This window comes from Mauremys reevesii, linkage group 3, assembly GCF_016161935.1.
Source record: "Mauremys reevesii isolate NIE-2019 linkage group 3, ASM1616193v1, whole genome shotgun sequence".
Classification (NCBI taxonomy): Eukaryota; Metazoa; Chordata; order Testudines; family Geoemydidae; genus Mauremys; species Mauremys reevesii.
This window is the reverse complement of record NC_052625.1, coordinates 38,250,405-38,267,555: the sequence shown is the minus strand read 5'-3', so window position 1 is coordinate 38,267,555 and position 17,151 is coordinate 38,250,405. Positions and strand designations below refer to the sequence as shown.

General features: G+C 47.0%; 1 protein-coding gene across 7 annotated transcripts in view; it reads left to right on the top strand.

The window, feature by feature from the left end:
- Window positions 1–17,151, top strand: part of THADA (THADA armadillo repeat containing) — a 335,835-nt gene that overhangs the window by 202,826 nt on the left and 115,858 nt on the right. Inside the window, exon 30 of one of the 7 annotated variants that reach the window (XM_039529578.1) lies at window positions 11,255–11,354. The exons of the other annotated variants lie outside the window; for them this stretch is intronic. Coding sequence (XP_039385512.1) covers window positions 11,255–11,266 — 12 coding nt within the window. The 3' untranslated portion in view covers window positions 11,267–11,354. Of the gene's footprint in view, window positions 1–11,254; window positions 11,355–17,151 lie in introns of those variants that run through there. 7 annotated transcript variants of the gene reach the window in all.

The following is a 17,151-nucleotide window of genomic DNA, read 5'->3' as shown; positions in this document are numbered from 1 at the left end:
GCCTTTGAAAATGCAGATTAGACAAAATACCCTTATGTAACTGACCTTGCTCATTGCCCTTCAGCTCTCCTGTTTCAGTGGGATAGTTTATCTCTTCCATGAAGCCTGCCTTTAACATCTGTCCTCGTTCTAAACCTCCCAGTTTAGAACAAATCTGTGCACCCAGGAACCTATTTGGACATTGCCTGTGGACTCGGGAACATGGTTTTTACTTAAATATGACATAAAAAACATGGGCACAAGGGGCATGAGGTGTCTAAGGGCCTGTTCCTGATCCCGTTAAAGTGAATGTCAGAATTCCTTTTAACTTCAGTGGGAGCAGAATTGGGCCCTAAACGTAGAGCTTGTCATTAATAACACAGAGACAAAAAAGTGAACTTAGGATAGTGCCAGAAAACACATATGGGGTATGATACTAGTTGGCAGCAAAAGAGATATGTATAACTCACTCATAGAAGAGCACTTTTGCACGTACCCTTTTACCCGATTGTCTCTTCCCCACCACTAGTAATTGTCGATGTTTTGTGTAGTGGTTGGTTGTGTTGTGAGAGGGTAGCTAGGTAAAGGACTGTGTGTAGAATGGTGGTTCTTTTTCGAGTGCTTTCTCATGTCCATTCCATGTTAAGTGTGCGCGCCCCGTGCACCGCTGCCGGAGATTTTTTCCCTCAGTGGTATCCATTAGGCTGTCTGTAGCACCCTCTGCTGCCATGCACTCATGCACCCTGGCCAGCCCCACAGTCTCCAAGTACCTTCTTACCACCTGTGACAGTCACAGGAACAACTTCTCTTGTTTGGGCAAGGTGTTCTACCAGTGGTTCTGTTATTCTTTAGTTACCTTCTGTTTTATTTTCTAGTATTAGTGTTCATAGTGTGTATAGTAGTGGTGTATATAGTTAGACCCTCTCTTTTATCGTAGAGGGGCATGCCCCAGTCTTTGGGCTTCAAACCCCGCCCCTCCTGTGGCAAGCACATGCTGGTGAGTGACCCACACCACAGCTCTCTGAAGTGTCTGGGGGAAGCCCACATATTAGAGCATTGCCAAATTTGCCGTCAATTCAAGCCTCGTACAAAAAAGGTTAGGGAGGCCAGACTAAGGGCTGCACTTAGACTGGCATTGAAGCCAAGCAGGTTGGACTTGGCACTGAGCACCTTGGCTTCAGTATGGAGCGGTCCTCCGGCAACATGGGTTTCTCGGCATCATTTCCCTTCTCTGGTACCAAGAAAGAAACACAAGAAACAACAGTCTGAGAGGGAACGCTCCCCAGAACTGTGAAAGAACAAGCAAGGGGAGGGCAGCAGAGTGTGACCTGCATCTGGTCACTCCTCTACCCCCGCTTCACAAGCAGTACCATTGACTCCACCCTGTTTGCTGGTGCCGTTGAGTCTGATGCAGGACTGGCCACTGACACTTGTGGGGGATAACATTGTGGGGCCAGTGGGATAATGATGCCTTCCACCCTGGAGGCCTTTGCAGCAGCCAGGGACCTGATGACTGTCCTGGTACCACAGGCTCCAATGGGCCAACTACCGGCACCAACGAGAGCGTCAAGCAGAAGGAAACATGTTACTCCAAGCTCCTATCCATCACCAGAGGGAAACTGGCCCTGCTGATGTGGCAAAGACTTTCCTGCCCCAACACTGATCCCCAGACCCTCAACACCAGCCAGCAGAAGCGAGGGATACTGCCCCCTCCCACGGTTTCCTTGAGATGAGTCGAACATGGAGCTCTGCACGCAACCAAGGGCCCATCACCAGCACCTGATTTACATCCCACCAGATCTCGCTGGTGCCTCTCCTGGCACCTGTTCTGGAGGGCACACACCTATGCATGTTCAATGTCCCAGTGTCTGGGCTTCAATAGGGTTTTTCACTGGTACAGAGACTACTTTCTAGCTGTTCATGGTCAGTGATGTTCAAGAGAAGGGCTCCTCCTCCATACCCATACTCCATTACCGATCCTGGTACCAACACTAAGGACTGAGGCCTGCATGATGTGGTCGGTGCAGAAGAAGAAGAGGAAGGCCCCCCCACTCTTCCTCCTCCTACCCAGACGAAGCTGTCTTCGGACCAAGCAACTTGGTGCCACAGGATGATTTTAGAACTTACCAGGAGCTCTATTGGAAAGGGTGACTTCTAACCTGGGGCTAGAGATGGAAGTTCTTAAAGAATCCTCACATAGCCTCATTGACATTTTGGCTGAGGTGGCCCTACCACTCAATGAGTCTGTTATGGGTCCAGTAACATTCCTATGACAGACCCCTTCCTCTTTGCCCTCCACCTCAAAAAGAGCAGAGGAAAAAGTACGATTTCCCTTGTGGTCACAGCAGCCAATGAGCGAGACAAGCAAGAGCAGTGAGGCGTGATCCCCACCCTCCAAGCAAAAGGACTCAAAAAAGCTAGACCTGTTTGGTAGGAAGATTTATTGTACTGGTGGGTTACAGCATTGCATTTCCAACCAGCAGGCTTAGAATCATAGAAGATTAGGGTTAGAAGGGACCTCAGGAAGTCATCTAATCCAACCCCGTGCTCAAAGCAGGACCATCCCCAACTAAATCATCCCAGCCAGGGCCTTCTCAAGCTGGCCCTTAAAACTCACCGGGGCTTGCTTGGGAGGTTTGATTATAGCAGCTGGGACTCCATGGCAATGTTTAAGGACTCATTGCCACAGGAGTCCAGGCAAGAGTTCTCCGCTCTGATGGAGGAAGGAAAGACCATAGTGTGGCCCAGCCTCCAAGGAGTCCTAGATGCAGCTGACGCAGCAGACAGAATTATGGCTTTGGCCATGGTCATGGGGAGGTGCTCCTGGCTCCAATCCTCAGGGCAGCAATTCATCCAAGATCTGCCCTTTGAGGGAACCTCCCTCTTCTCTGAGCAGACGGACTCAAAATTTTATGGTCTGAAAGATTCCAGGGCTACCCTCAGAATCTTGGACCTCGACTCCCTGGCACATTCGAGGAAGCATTTCAGACCTCAAGAGCGGACTGGCTCTTTGGTTCTGCCACCTCACCAGGACCTGTTTAAGAAACAAAGCAGGGGTTACAGGCATAGGCAGCTGCACCTCTCCATCTCATCCTCGCTACCGGGTTCACACTGCTACCCTGGAGACCTCAAGCAGAACTTTTGAAGGGGTGCCCTCAGGTGTTATATCGGTTCCTATGCCAGCTCTTGCCCCACTTTTGTTTTCAGACCAACTCTCTTACTTCAGCCCAGCATGGTCCCTCATCACCTCAGACTGTTGGGTGCTGAGTATGGTGGAGGAAGGTTACACCTTCAGTTTTCTTTCACCCCTCCCTCTTACCCCCTGTTCCTCTTCAGGAACCCTTCTCACGAGCAACTTCTAGTTCAGGAGGTGCAAACCCTCCTTTGGGTAGAGAGTATGAAGGAGGTGTCTCAGAACTTGAGAGGGAAAGGATTTTACTCAAGTTATTTCCTAATCCTGAAGGCCAAAGGGGGTCTCCAACTTATCCTAGAACTGGGTTGCCTCAACGGTTATCTCAAGAAACTGAAGTTCCGCATGGTCTCCCAGATCTCCTTTATCCACATGTTGGATCTAGGGGACTGGTACATCACCCTCGACTTGAAGGATGCCCATTTCCACATCTTCATCTTCCGGGGCCACAGAAGGTTCCTCAGGTTTATAGTAAACCAGACCCACTACCAGTTCACTGTCCTTCCCTTTGGCTTGCTGGCAGCCCCTCAGGTTTTCATAAAATGCCTGGCTGTGGTGGCGGCCTTCCTCAGAAGATGAGGCATTCAAGTCTACCCTTATCTCAACAACTGGCTGACCAAGGGCTGGTCCAAGACACAGGTGAAAGCCAGCATCAACCTGATCCAAGCTCCCTTTTGAGCCTTGGGCCTATTGATGAATGAGCAAAAGTCAGCTCTCATACCCATCCAGAGGACTACATATCAGGCCCCTTCAAGCCTGGCTGGCCTCAGTGTACTCTGAACCTTCACCACTTGGACTCAGTGCTTATAGTTCCTGCCCTGGTCCTTGTTTCCCTTGACTGGTGGAAGGATCCTTTATCGGTGGGTGCGGGCAATCCCTTTGTCACCCCCCAACCTTCAGTAACCCTAATTTCAGATGTCTCCAATCTGAGTTGGGGGGCTCACCTTGAGAACCTCAGGACTCAGGGTCTGTGGTCCCAGGAAGAACTCTCCTTGCACATAAATGTCAGAGTGCACAGAGCAGTCCACTTAGCATGCCTGGTATTCCTACCCCAGATCATGGGCAAAGTTCTAAGTGTCCTCATGGACAACATGTTTTACATCAGCAGACAGGGAGGAGTGCCCTTGTCTACCCTGTGTTAGGAGGCCATTTGCTTGTGGAACTTCTGAGTGGAACACTTCATCCACCTCGAAGCTTCCCACCTTCCGGGAGGCCAGAACGCTCTGGTGGATCACCTCAGCAGGTCTTTCTCTTCTCACCATAATCCTTTCACCCAGAAATGACCAAATCCATCTTCCAGAGGTGGGGGCTTCCCCACATAGGCCTGTTCGCAACCAAGCAGAACAGGAAATGTCAGCAGTTTTGCTCGCTATAAGGTCACAGCCCAGGATCGCTCTCAGATGCCTTCCTATTTCTGTGAACAGAGCTCCTGTTCAATGCATTTCCTCCCATTCTTCTGGTGCACAAGGTACTGCTGAAAGTCAAGCGAGACAAAGCAAGGGTTATCCTTATAGCTCCTGCGTGGCCATGATAGCACCAGATGGGCATGCTGCTGCATCTGCTTACTGCCACTCCCACCCCTCCTGGACCTGAACTCGCAAGAACACGGCCGTTTGCTGCACCTGTACATCAGAGCCCGCCACCTGACCATAAGGAAGCTCCAGGGTTGAATCCGGTGGAGCAGGCCTATTCAGAACAAGTCCACCAAGTCTTACTAAGTAGTCGAAAACCGTCTACTAGAGCGACTTACTTGACCAAGTGGAAGCGTTTCTCTGTGTGGCCGTCCCAAAGAGGCACCTCACCAACTCAGTCACCCCTCCAATGAATGCTGGAATACCTGCTCCATCTGAAACATCGGAATCTAGCCATTTAATTGATCAAGATGCGTCTAGTGGCAATCTCAGCCTTCTACCCTCTGGTGGATGGTAGGTTGGTCTTCTCACACAAAATGTCCATTTGCTTCCTCAAAGGGTTAGAGAGACTTTGCACTCAAATTTGCGAACATATACCACCTTGAGACCTAAACCTGGTCCTGTCAAAATTCACAGGCTCTCCCTTCGAGCCTCTGGCATCGTACCCTCTGTTGTATCTCTTCTGGAAGGTTGCTTTTGTAGTAGCAATTACCTCAGCCAGAAGGATCTCAGAAATCAGGGCCCTTACGTCAGATTCCTCATATACAGTGTTCTTTAAGGACAAGGTTGAACTGCACCCCCACCGACTGCTCCTTCCAAAGATAGTCACGCAGTTCATTGTAATCAGGCTATTTTCCTACCTGTTTTTCCCCCCAAAAAACCACACAAGAATATAAAGGAATGGCATCTCCATATGCTGAATGTTAGACGCACTCTGGCCTTCTATATTGAGAGAACCAAGCTGTTCTGTAAATCCACGCAGCTCTTTGTGGCAGTGGCGGACAGGATGAAAGGTCTACTGGTTTCAGCCCAGAGAATTTCATCCAGGATCACTTTTTGCATTCATACATGCTATGAGCAGGTAGGTATCCCACCTCCTGCTATCTAGACTGCCCATTTGACGAGAGCCTAGGCCTCATCGGTGGTGTTTCTGACCCAGGTCCCGATCCAAGACATTTGCAGAGCAGTAACCTGGTCATCAGTACATAGTTTCTCCTCACACTACACCATGACCCAGCAGGCTTGGGATGATGCCATGTTTTATAGAGCAGTGTTGCAATCCACGTGTCCATGAACTTCGAGCTCACCTCCTCAGGTACCGCTTGGGAGTCACCTAACATGGAATGACATGAGCAAGCACTTGAAGAAGAAAATACAGTTACTAACCTTTCCGTAACTATTCTTCAAGATGTTTTTCTCGTGTCCATTCCATGACCCACCTTCCTGCCCCTCTGTTGGTGTTAGCTGGCAAGAAGGAATTGAGAGAGTGTGGGGCCGGCTGGGCCGGCCCCTACCGGTGCATGAGCGTGCAGCAACAGAGGGCGCTAAAGCCAGACAGATGGATAACACCGAGGAGAAAAATCTCCAGCGACAGGGCACGCAGTGCACACACATCTAACATAGAATGGACTTGAGCAACACATCTCGAAGAACAACAGTTATGGAAAGGTAGGTAACCAGTTTTTAAAAGGGGTGATGAAAGGCTGGTGTCCTTAGGGGTTGCAGAGTTAAGACTGTGGTGCATAATCTCTGATTGTGATGCATAATCTCTGATGGTATTGGCCTGGGGGTGGAGTAGAGGAGGCTTAGCACCTCATTTCCTTGTGGTTGTGTGTGTAGCACCCTAACTGCTTTCAAAAGAAGCTTTTTATGTATTCACTTCTAGGGATTTTAAGTTCTCTTTTTAATGAGATTCTTTTGAGGAGTGGAGGCTGTAACAAGGCAGGGAGGTAGATCTGTAGGGGGGGTACTAGTGCAGCTGTTGACAGAGAATATTTTATCTGTGAGCAACTCCACACAAACCCATCTCTGCTGTCAATCTTTATCCTACAACAAAATGTTGCTTCTGACAAGGCTGTATGTGCCCTATTCGTTGATCAGATTTGCATGTGCACAGCCCCATTTATCTATCTGGCTTGTATGCACCAGGCCGTGTGCTCATCTATCAGTCAGGCTTTCATGCACCTAACCTTGCCTCTCTCATCAAATAGGTCTGGGTCCTCCGTCCTCTTGTCCCCCTCCCCTCATCAATTAACCAATCAGGTTTGTGTGCAAACGCATAAACTTTCCATTGTAATGTGAATAATGGCTAAAAATTATCCTAAATCCCAACTTTTTGAAACACTAAAAAGCTATCCATTGGACTAGATCTAGTTGGGGTTAACATCTCTGCCAAGTTTTGTATAGACAGATAAACAATGTATTTAAGAGAGAAGTCAGCAATATCATGCAAACAAAAAAGTCTATTGCACAGACAAAAAAAAGAGTAAGTTGAATTAGGACAGTGCCAGAAAATGAATATGGGGTAGTGACACTAGCTGGAAGCAAAAGAAATATATCTTGCTCCTGGGACAGCACTTCTGGACACACACATACTTTTACTAGACTATTCCCACAACCCAACAGTAGTAGTAGCAGCAGGACCAAGGAAAAATTTCAGCCAGAGCCCAAATTTAAACTCTTCCTATTAAAAACATATGAAGAGAAACCAAACAAAAACTACCGGTACATAAAAATTCAAGAGGCTTAAAATTAACCCCACATCAAATATCGCACCAGTTGGCCATCTCCTTTTAGAAAAAAGCAGGAATTTATGCTTCACTATAAACCTGTTTTCAGAACATACCAATTATGAAGTCACCACTATATGCCTCCATAATTTAAGGGAAAAGTGTATGCATTATTTGAGAAGGTTTCATTATTGTGTATGGCAGGTTCATCATTTTCAAACTCGTTGCTGTGTTTTGCTGGCTCACTTAAAGAAATTACTAGTTTTTATATTTTTATCCACTACTTGATTACATTTAGGATTCCATATTTTGTCCAGCTTTTTAGTTTAATGAATGGAGCATGTTTTCTTGTAATTTAATTGTCAGTTATTCCTTTTCTTTTTATCCAGCAAAATCTTATTTATTACAATAGTGATATTTGAATGAGAAATAATTAAAACTCCAGTGTTTCATGTATTAATAAACAAAGTAAATTTGCATAATTACGTTATTGTAGGGAGCCGGGGTGGCCCCCTACCGAGCTGGACCCGGACGTGCCGCGTTCTCCGCCCAAGAGGGTGGGGCCAGGGTGCGTTCGCTCCGACCCCGGCGGTGGGAGGGGCGGAGCGGACCGGGACGCGCCGCGTTCTCCGCCCGAGAGGGCGGGGCCAGGGCGGGTTCGCTCCGACCTCGGCGCTGGGAGGGGCGGAGTGGACCGGGATGCGTCGGGTTCTCCGCCGGAGGGGGCGGAGTCAGGGCGGGTTCGCCCCGTCCCCAGCTATGGGAGGGGCAGAGCGGGGAGTACAAAGGGCAGGGCCCTTTGCTCCAGGGGCGCGGCACCATGGACGGAGGCAAACGCTGACGCCGAGCCGCTTCCGCCCGACATAGCTGCCGACTCCGGGGAGGCGGAGGACCCGGCAAACCCCGCGGAACCGGAACTGCCTGCCGCGGTCTATCCGACCGAGCCGGAGGTTCGTGGATCTGGACATTTACCAGCGTTCCCCTGCTAGAGGGGCACGCTAGGGACTCTTACCAGCGTTCTCCTGCCCAAGGGGCGCGCCGTGGACCTTTGCCCGCGTTCCCCCACTAGAGGGGCACGCTAGAGACTGCTACCGGCGTCCCCCAGCCTGAGGGGTGCGCTGTGGACATTTGCCAGTGTCCCCCTGCCTAAGGGGTGCGCTGTGGACATTTGCCAGTGTCCCCCTGCCTGAGGGGTGCGCTGTGCACATTTGCCAGCGCCCCCTGCCTGAGGGGTGCGCTGTGGACATTTGCCAGTGTCCCCCTGCCTGAGGGGTGCGCTGTGGACATTTGCCAGCATCCCCCTGCCTGAGGGGTGCGCTGTGGACATTTGCCAGTGTCCCCTGCCTAAGGGGTGCGCTGTGGACATTTGCCAGTGTCCCCCTGCCTGAGGGGTGCGCTGTGAACATTTGCCAGCGTTCCCCTGCCTGAGGGGCGTGCTGTGGACACTTGCCAGCGTCTCCCTGCTAGAGGGGCACGCTAGGGACTGCTACCGGTGTTTCCCTGCCTGAGGGGCATACCACGGACCCGCCCCGCCGCCGCTGGCGGCGGTAGCAAAGGACGCCCCGGCTTACAGTTATAAAACACAGATTAAATCAAGTTGAAACTATGGACAAAATGCAAATAAATCTTCTCTCTTAAGTATGTTACTTCCCATCTGCCTTATATAAAAAGAATGAAATAATTTTATCAAGATACTTCTTCAAGAGGCAGGAAGTGTAGAATTTCCAATAGGAACACTTAAGTTATAACTTTGGAGATCTCCATCGATTCAATTGGGAACAGAAAGAGAAATTAAAAGAGGAAAATCTAAACACAGTTTGCACTATGAGGATGAAAAAATTGTGAATAAATATCTTATCAGTCATAAAGCCATCATTACAAAGTTATAGGCTTTGGAGAAGGGCACCTTTGTACCATTTTCTCAAACATGAATGATCCATTACCACAGTTTTATAACTTTTTCTCAGATGTTCTTATTAACTGGCTGTGTGATTTAAACTACATCTCTTTTGTGTGAAAGATTTCATGCTCATGCCAAAAAGGCTAATTTAATTTTTGTTGATATAAATCATCCTGTTGGTATTTATGCATGCCCCTCACATAGTAATATCTAATCATAAGATGTTACACTGCTGCTAATCACTTAATGGTCCAAATTCAGACCGAGTGTATGGGGATATTAGATTGCATACAACCAGTCATAATATATAACTTCATAAATTTATTGAGTATTATGATCAGAGTGTGTCTGAAAAATAATTGTAACGTCTTAAAATGGATGGGCAGGTCTGGTGTCCATGGCCTCAGTTTGCCAGAAGCTGGGAATGGGCGAGAGGGGATGGATCACTTGATGATTACCTGTTCTGTTCATTCCCGCTGAAGCACCTGGCATTGGCCACTGTTAGAAGACAGGATACTGGGCTAGATGGACCTTTGGTCTGACCTGGTATGGCCATTCTTGTTCTTAACCAGAAAAGGTGGTGAACCTAACATGGCAAAAGGAAGGACTTTCAAGGTATGGATGGAGCTTATTAGCTCTGGAGGTCGAGACGTGTACTTCACCAGGACTAGTTAAACTTCTGAGGACATTAATGTATGTAGCTATGCACTATATAATATAATGATAAAGAGGATGGGGCCTTTTTGCTTGGTACCTTGACCCCTTGCCCCATCTCTTCTTCCCACCCAAGCTGTTCTTTTCTATTCTTTTGCCATTAGTGTTCTTCATTTCTCCAGTGCTTTGATATTTAAACAGGAACATGAATAAAAATATTTAATTTCCCCCTCAAAAAAAAAAATTACAGGGGAACTCATCCTCAGTCATCTTTCAGCGTGTAAATGGATCCCTGAGATATCCCAAAGTAAATTTCCACTGTCTTAATTATGACACTGTGTAATTTTGCAGGTGCATTACAGGTTTTTTTCACCATCATGGCAGGATGTATATTGGCCATACATGAGAGACAGGGTACGGATGAGTAGAACAATGAGTTGATTAAACTGTATATTCCTAAGAAATTATAGGCCCAATTCTTCATTCTCTTGCACTTTTTGTAGTCGTTTGTACTTGTGCACTCTGGTTGTAAAATGCTACCAGTAATACATATAAATGGAAAATTCTGATTTGGTAGCGTTTTTACACCTTTTTTGGAAAAGAAGAAACAGCTACACAAGGGATAGGCCAGTGGAAAATCAGGCCCTGTGAGAGCAGAAGATGACCAGATCGTAGTAAGTTTTTAAAACAGATAAAATAAAAGCTGTTTTATCCAGCACTTCACCAACCCGAAAGCTCTATAAACCAGCATTTCTGATCTTCATTGAAATTCCAGTTTATAGTCCAGTTGGCACAGGGTCAACAGGGGGTTGGATTGTGGGAGGGAGTGTGGTGCGCAGGCTCTGGGAGATAGTTTGTGCGGGGGAGGAGGTGCAGGGTACTAGATCCAGGGGTCGCTCACCTGGGGTTTGAGTTTTTCAGTGCTGCCATGTTATGTATGTTAAATAATAATATTGCTTCTGTTGCTTGCAGTAGCCTGTTTGTACCACGAAATAGAAAGAAATTGTTCCTAAATTCCTTTTTAACTTTTTACCCCATTATTCTTGTAAAGGGTATATTTGTTTTGCTTCTGACTTCCTTCCATCTTATTGGAAAGGAGAATTTTCTAAATTCCAGTTTTTGTCTGGAGCAAAGCAGATAGCTTTTGTTTTCATTGTAAACCTGAATGTATTTATCCATTCTAAGAGAAGGCAACTTTTGCTATTGTGCCATTTTGCCAATTTCCACTTTCCCATTCTGATAGAATGATCAAAATAAGGCTTTTTTGAGAGAAACTTTAACACAGTGAGATTTATTGTATGGTAAAATGTAGTATTTTGCCAGATAAAAACCCAGATCTCTCTGTTTGAGTTGTGCATTCACAGAACTGAATTTGTTCTCTTATTTTCAGGCAACAGATTGAGACTGACCCATTCCAACTCTGTCATCTTTGGCGAAGTGCAGTCTTTTTACTGCTGCCATTTTGCAAACACCCTTTTTTCCTCTTCTTGTTGCTTCAACCCCCACAGTTTAGTCAGCGCCACGTTTTTCCAAGCTTGGTATTTACACAGTGTTTTATTTCAGCTGGTGAAACATCTGTATTTTTTCATGGAGTTAAATAAATGATCTATGCCGAGAATGTACAGTATAGGGTGATGTCAGTTTGCTTTTTTTCAAGAGTCACTGAGCAGAACAGTCAGAGTATTGTTTCAGCCTTAGAGTTAGGAATGTGAATATTTATACTGTATACTTAATTCATACAAATACAGCTAAGGGCATGCAAGCAGAAGTTTTTATTGCTTTAGGTCAGCTTGAGGGGAGAAAAGTCTAACCTTGCTATTTCACTGAAAAATGTGTAACTATATCACTTGCAAAAGTGTTGTTGAAAAATTATGCATTAAGAAGGGACTTTGTGTGTGACTACGTGTTAAAGATGGAGAATATCATCAATATCCTTTTTTTCTTTAAACAAAAACGTGCTCTCTCAGCATTCATGCCTGCAGTTAAACAACAAAATTTATTGTGAAGATCTGAAAACCACAATTTCTTCTGTAAGATTAACACTGGCATTACAAAATGTAAATTTATTTCTTTTTCAGAAAGAGATAATGTGACACAATAATTTGCAGCTGCTAGAGAGTTACGTTGCATTTGCAGTACTATGTGTTGAGAATTGACTAGCCTACCAATGCAGCAATACAACAAATATCTCATGGGATCAAAAAGTGATTAACATTTTATTAAGCAAATCCATCAACACTCATCAGTTTTTTTTGTCGGTTTTATACTGATGTAACTCAAAACAAGTATAATCCAGTGGTGAATCCATTCAACTTTTTAAAGATATGGGGGTTAGCATAATATCATCGTTCTTAAAGCTGATGTGTAAAGGTAAAGAATTGAGTTTGTGTACTTTTTTATTTTTCAGTGATGTATAGATAAGGCAGGGGTTGGCAACCTTTCAGAAGTGCTGTGCCGAGTCTTCGTTTATTCACTGTAATTTAAGGTTTCGCGTACCAGTAATACATTTTAACATTTTTAGAAGGTCTCTTTCTATAAGTCTGTAATATATAACTAAACTATTGTTGTATGTAAATAATATTTAATAAATGTTTAAGAAGCTTTATTTAAAATTAAATTAAAATGCAGAGCCCCTCAGACCAGTGGCTAGGACCCAGGCTGTGTGAGTGCCACTGAAAATCAGCTCGCGTGCTGCCTTTGGCATGCATGCCATAGGTTGCCTACCCCTGAAATAAGGTTTTAATGAGATTTATTCGTTTGGTTGTTTGAGCAAAGTTTTAAAAATATTCTGATTATGGTTTGTTGGCTATATATTAGGAATATCACTTATGAAAACTTGCTTTCTCTGTTTCGTGTTGGCAGTCTCCTCGTGGAGTCAGAAAATGGGGGCAAGAGCTTTCTCAGCCTTGATGAATCTTTCAAAAAGAAAACTTTTCCTATGGGTGTTGGTCTCGTGCTTGAGTTAAATGGGCATCAACAAAAACAAAACTTTAAATAGCCCGAATAAAAATTAATTCACTTCTTAAATTTCAAGTACCAGTGTCTTGGTACTTTCTCTGTCCTAGTCCTACCGGTTCTTCTGCTTTCCAGGAAAAACAGCATAGACAAGACCTGGATTTCTACTGCAAAAAATCAGTTTCCTGCAGCAGGAAAAAAGACCTTTAAAAAGCAAATGCCTCAGACCTTTGTAGCTCTAATGAATCAAAGTACATGAATGTTTTTTGGTTTTCTTTTATATTTAGTGTTTCATTATTGTGGCGGTAGAAGAAATGCAGGAAAAATTGATTTAGTCTATCTTTGAGACCACAAATGATAGAGCCTTGTGTTACTCAACAGTGACATCTGTCGGTAATTCAGTAGTGGCATAATAGATCTCTAAAGGAAGAATAGGTCAGTATAGTCTTCCCACTCAAAGGATTAGTCTTGGTGATGTGTAAGCAATGTATACAGAAAAGTTATAAAGGAAGAAAATTCAGCATTTGTGAAGGTTTGCATTGGACTTTTTGATTATCAGGTCTCAAATTCTGTGACCTAATCAGGTTTCCATTCTTCACTCCACAACACATGAAGAAAGCCTGTGTGTGTGAATGTCATGATAGTGGGAATTTATAATATAGTGGATAGTGCCAGCTGGCTGCTATTTGTGGTTTGGGAAACCTAACACAGTATTAGAAGCAGCACAGAGAGAATTTAGGAATACAAATAACTGGATGTTTAATACTCAGTTGATATTTGTTTGGGAAAAATATTAAAATAAGCAATGAATGGCAACGTTTTCAGAACTATTCATGTGAAACGCAAGTATTTGTACATGCAAATAGGCACCTGTAGACACTAGCAGATAAAAATACCCATTTTGCATACACAAGTACGTTTTCTGGACACACGGGGTGCACATCTTGTACCCAAACTCCCTCCCGGAGCCCGCACTCCCCCTGCACCCAAACCCCCTGCCTCTGCCCAGAGCCCTCTCCCACACTCTGAATCCCTCGGCTCCACCCCCAAGCCTGGACCCCAAACCCCTCATCCCTGGCCCTACCCCAACCTGGACCAGCCCAGAGCCCCCTTCTGCACCCTAAGCCTCTCATTTCTGGCCCCACCCCTGAGCCCATACCCCCTCCCACACACCAAGCCCCTGCCCTAGCCTGGTGAAAATTAGCAAGTGAGTGAGGGTGGGGGAGAGCCAGCGACAGAGGGAAGGGGGATGTAGTTAGTGGGGGCAGGGTTCGGTTTTTTGTGATTAGAAAGTTGGCAATCCTAACTGCTGTAAGTGCAGACACAGCCTAAGACCTTGTCTACACTAGAATTTACTTACGTCACTCAGGGATGTGAATAATCCAAACCTCTGAGCAATGTAAGTTATACCAACCTAAGGGCCGGTGTAGACAGTGCTATGTCAGCAGGAGAGCTTCTCCCACTGACATAGCTATCGCCTCTCATCGAAGAGGAGTAATTAAGCCAATGGGAGAACTCTCTCCTATCAGTTTAAAGTGTCTTCACCAGAAGCACTACAGCAGTGCAGCTGCATTGGTGCAGCTGTGCCACTATAGTGCTTAGATGTAGCCAAAGTGTCTGTGAATTCAGCTGATGAGCATTAACAGTTCTTCAGTGTGCTTTGATCTTCTCCACTTTCAAACAAGAGATCAAAGCATGCTGAGGAACTGTTAGTGCTCATTAGCAGTGTCCATACAGACACACCCCAGCTTGCAGGGAACTAAGGGCTTGGCTACACTTGAGAGTTGCAGCGCTGGTGGAGGCTTTCCAGTGCTGTAACTTAGTAACTGTCCACACCTGCAAGGCACATCCAGCACTGCAACTCCCTGGCTGCAGCGCTGGCTGTACACCTGGTCTGCTTGGGGTGTAGCAAGTGCAGTGCTGGTGATGCAGCGCTGCTCGTCAGGTGTGGCCACACACCAGCGCTGTTATTGGCCTCCAGGGTATTAGGAGATATCCCAGAATTCCTGTTCAGCCACTCTGCTCACCAGTTTGCACTTTACTGCCCTGGCCTCAGGTGACCCGCCCTTTAAATGCCCCGGGAATTTTAAAAATCCCCTTCCTGTTTGCTCAGCCAGGTGTGGAGTGCAATCAGTGAATCTTTCCAGGTGACCATGCCTCCACGCGCCAAACGAGCCCCAGCATGGAGCAATGGCGAGTTGCTGGTCCTCATTAGTGTTTGGGGGGAAGAAGCTGTGCAGTCCCAGCTGTGCTCCAGCCGTAGGAATTACGATATCTTTGGGCAGGTATCAAAGACCATGCTGGAAAGGGGCCATGACCGGGATGCGGTGCAGTGCAGGGTTAAAGTGAAGGAGCTGCGGAGTGCCTATTGCAAAGCCCGCGAGGGAAACCGCAGCTCCGGCGCTGCCCCCACGACCTGCCGTTTTTACAGGGAGATGGACGCGATACTTGGGGGTGACCCCACTGCCAATCCGACGACCACGATGGACACTTCTGAGCGGGGTGGGGGACAGAAGGAGGAGGGGGGGAGGAAACCGAGAGTGAGGGTACTGGGGTGGGGGGAGACACCCCGGAGTCCCAGGAGGCATGCAGCCAGGAGCTCTTCTCAAGCCAGGAGGAAGGTAGCCAATCGCAGCAGCCGGTACTTGGTGAAGGACAAGCAGAGGAGCGGGTTACCGGTAAGCGGCTTTTATTTTCAGGATGGAAATGTTTCGGGAGAGGAGGGGGGGTTAGGGCTGCATGCATGCATGCCTAGATGTGGAATAGCCCATTGATGTGGTCTATCACGTCGCGGTAATCGGCTGCGGTAATCTCCTCAAAAGTTTCAGCCAGAGCGTGGGCAATGCGCCTGCGCAGGTTTATAGGGAGAGCCATTGTGGTCCTTGTCCCAGTCAGGCTAACGCGTCCGCGCCACTGTGCCGCGAGGGGTGGGGGGACCATTGCTGCACACAGGCAAGCTACATAGGGGCCAGGGCGGAATCCGCATTGCTGTAGAAGACCTTCCCGCTCTTCCCTGGTGACCCGCAGCAGCGAGATATCTTCCAGGATTAACTCCTGTGGAAAATGTTGGGAGAGTGTTCAGTGCAGATGCCCCCTGTAGCTGTTTGCTGTCCCCAACGCACAGAAACCCCTGCACAGCCCTGAAGCAATCAGTCCCCCTTACTCACCATTTCGTGGCTCCTGTTGGGTTATGTGTGCTCTGTTTGGTATGGGAAAAGTATGCTAAAGCAAAGACTGTAAACTCCTTCACTGTGTGGGAATTACTGTCTGGATGAGATTATGAACAATGCTACCCCTGTTAACTGTTGCCATTTTTGCCTTTCCAAAAGCGACCTTGACTGCTGGACTGCCCGTCTCCTCGACTGCACAGAGACTACAAAACCTCAGGAAGAAGCCGCGAAAAACCAAGGAGGACATGCTGAAAGCAGTTATGGATCACTCTGCTAGAGAGAGTAAAAGCCTGCAGGACTGGAGAGAGAGGGAAAGCAGGATCCGCCAGAGAAACGCAGTGGGCAAGAGGAAAAGCACAAAGCAGCTGCTAAGCATCCTGGCGCGCCAAGCGGACTCTATCCAGTCACTCGTAGCCATGCAGGCAGAGCACTACCGTGCTGCCCCCCCACCCCCCGTCCCAAAGCTTTTTCCCTTGTGCCCCAAGGTCAGCTCCAAACCCCCTTCCCCAGCATCCAGGTTCTTACCTCCACCAGCTGCCTCCAACACCTGTACGTTCACCAACCAGCAATGAGAACTACGACCCTTACCCTATGCACTCAACCCCCATCACCATGCAGTATATGCACCCTGAAGTGCAGCAGTCATTGCACAGCACTCCAGACAGGACATATGCAAACCTGTGACTGTACAGTTCACCAACCCACCCCCCAGCCCGTGTAGGTTCCTGAAATGTTGTGTGTCTGTCAAGGAAGTTATTTTCTTTTCAATAAAAGAATTCTTGGCTTTGAAAACAGTCTTTATTATTGCAGAAACTGAAAGATACCTTAGCCCAGTAAAGAAACAGGCACTGCAAATCATTTTAGGGAACATAGAATCCTACTAACAGTGTAACCACTGCACTTCACTCCCGTGCAAGGCAGCAAACATTACTGTTGGCTTTCAGTCTCAAATTCCTCCCTCAAGGCATCCCTAATCCTTGTAGCCCTGTGCCGGGCCTCTCTAGTAGCCCTGCTCTCTGGCTGTGCAAATTCAGCCTCCAGGACTTGAACCTCGGTGGTCCATGCCTGACTGAATGTTTCACCCTTCCCTTCACAGATATTATGGAGGGTACAGCATGCGGATATAACCGCGGGGATGCTGCTTTCCCCCAAGTCTAGCTTC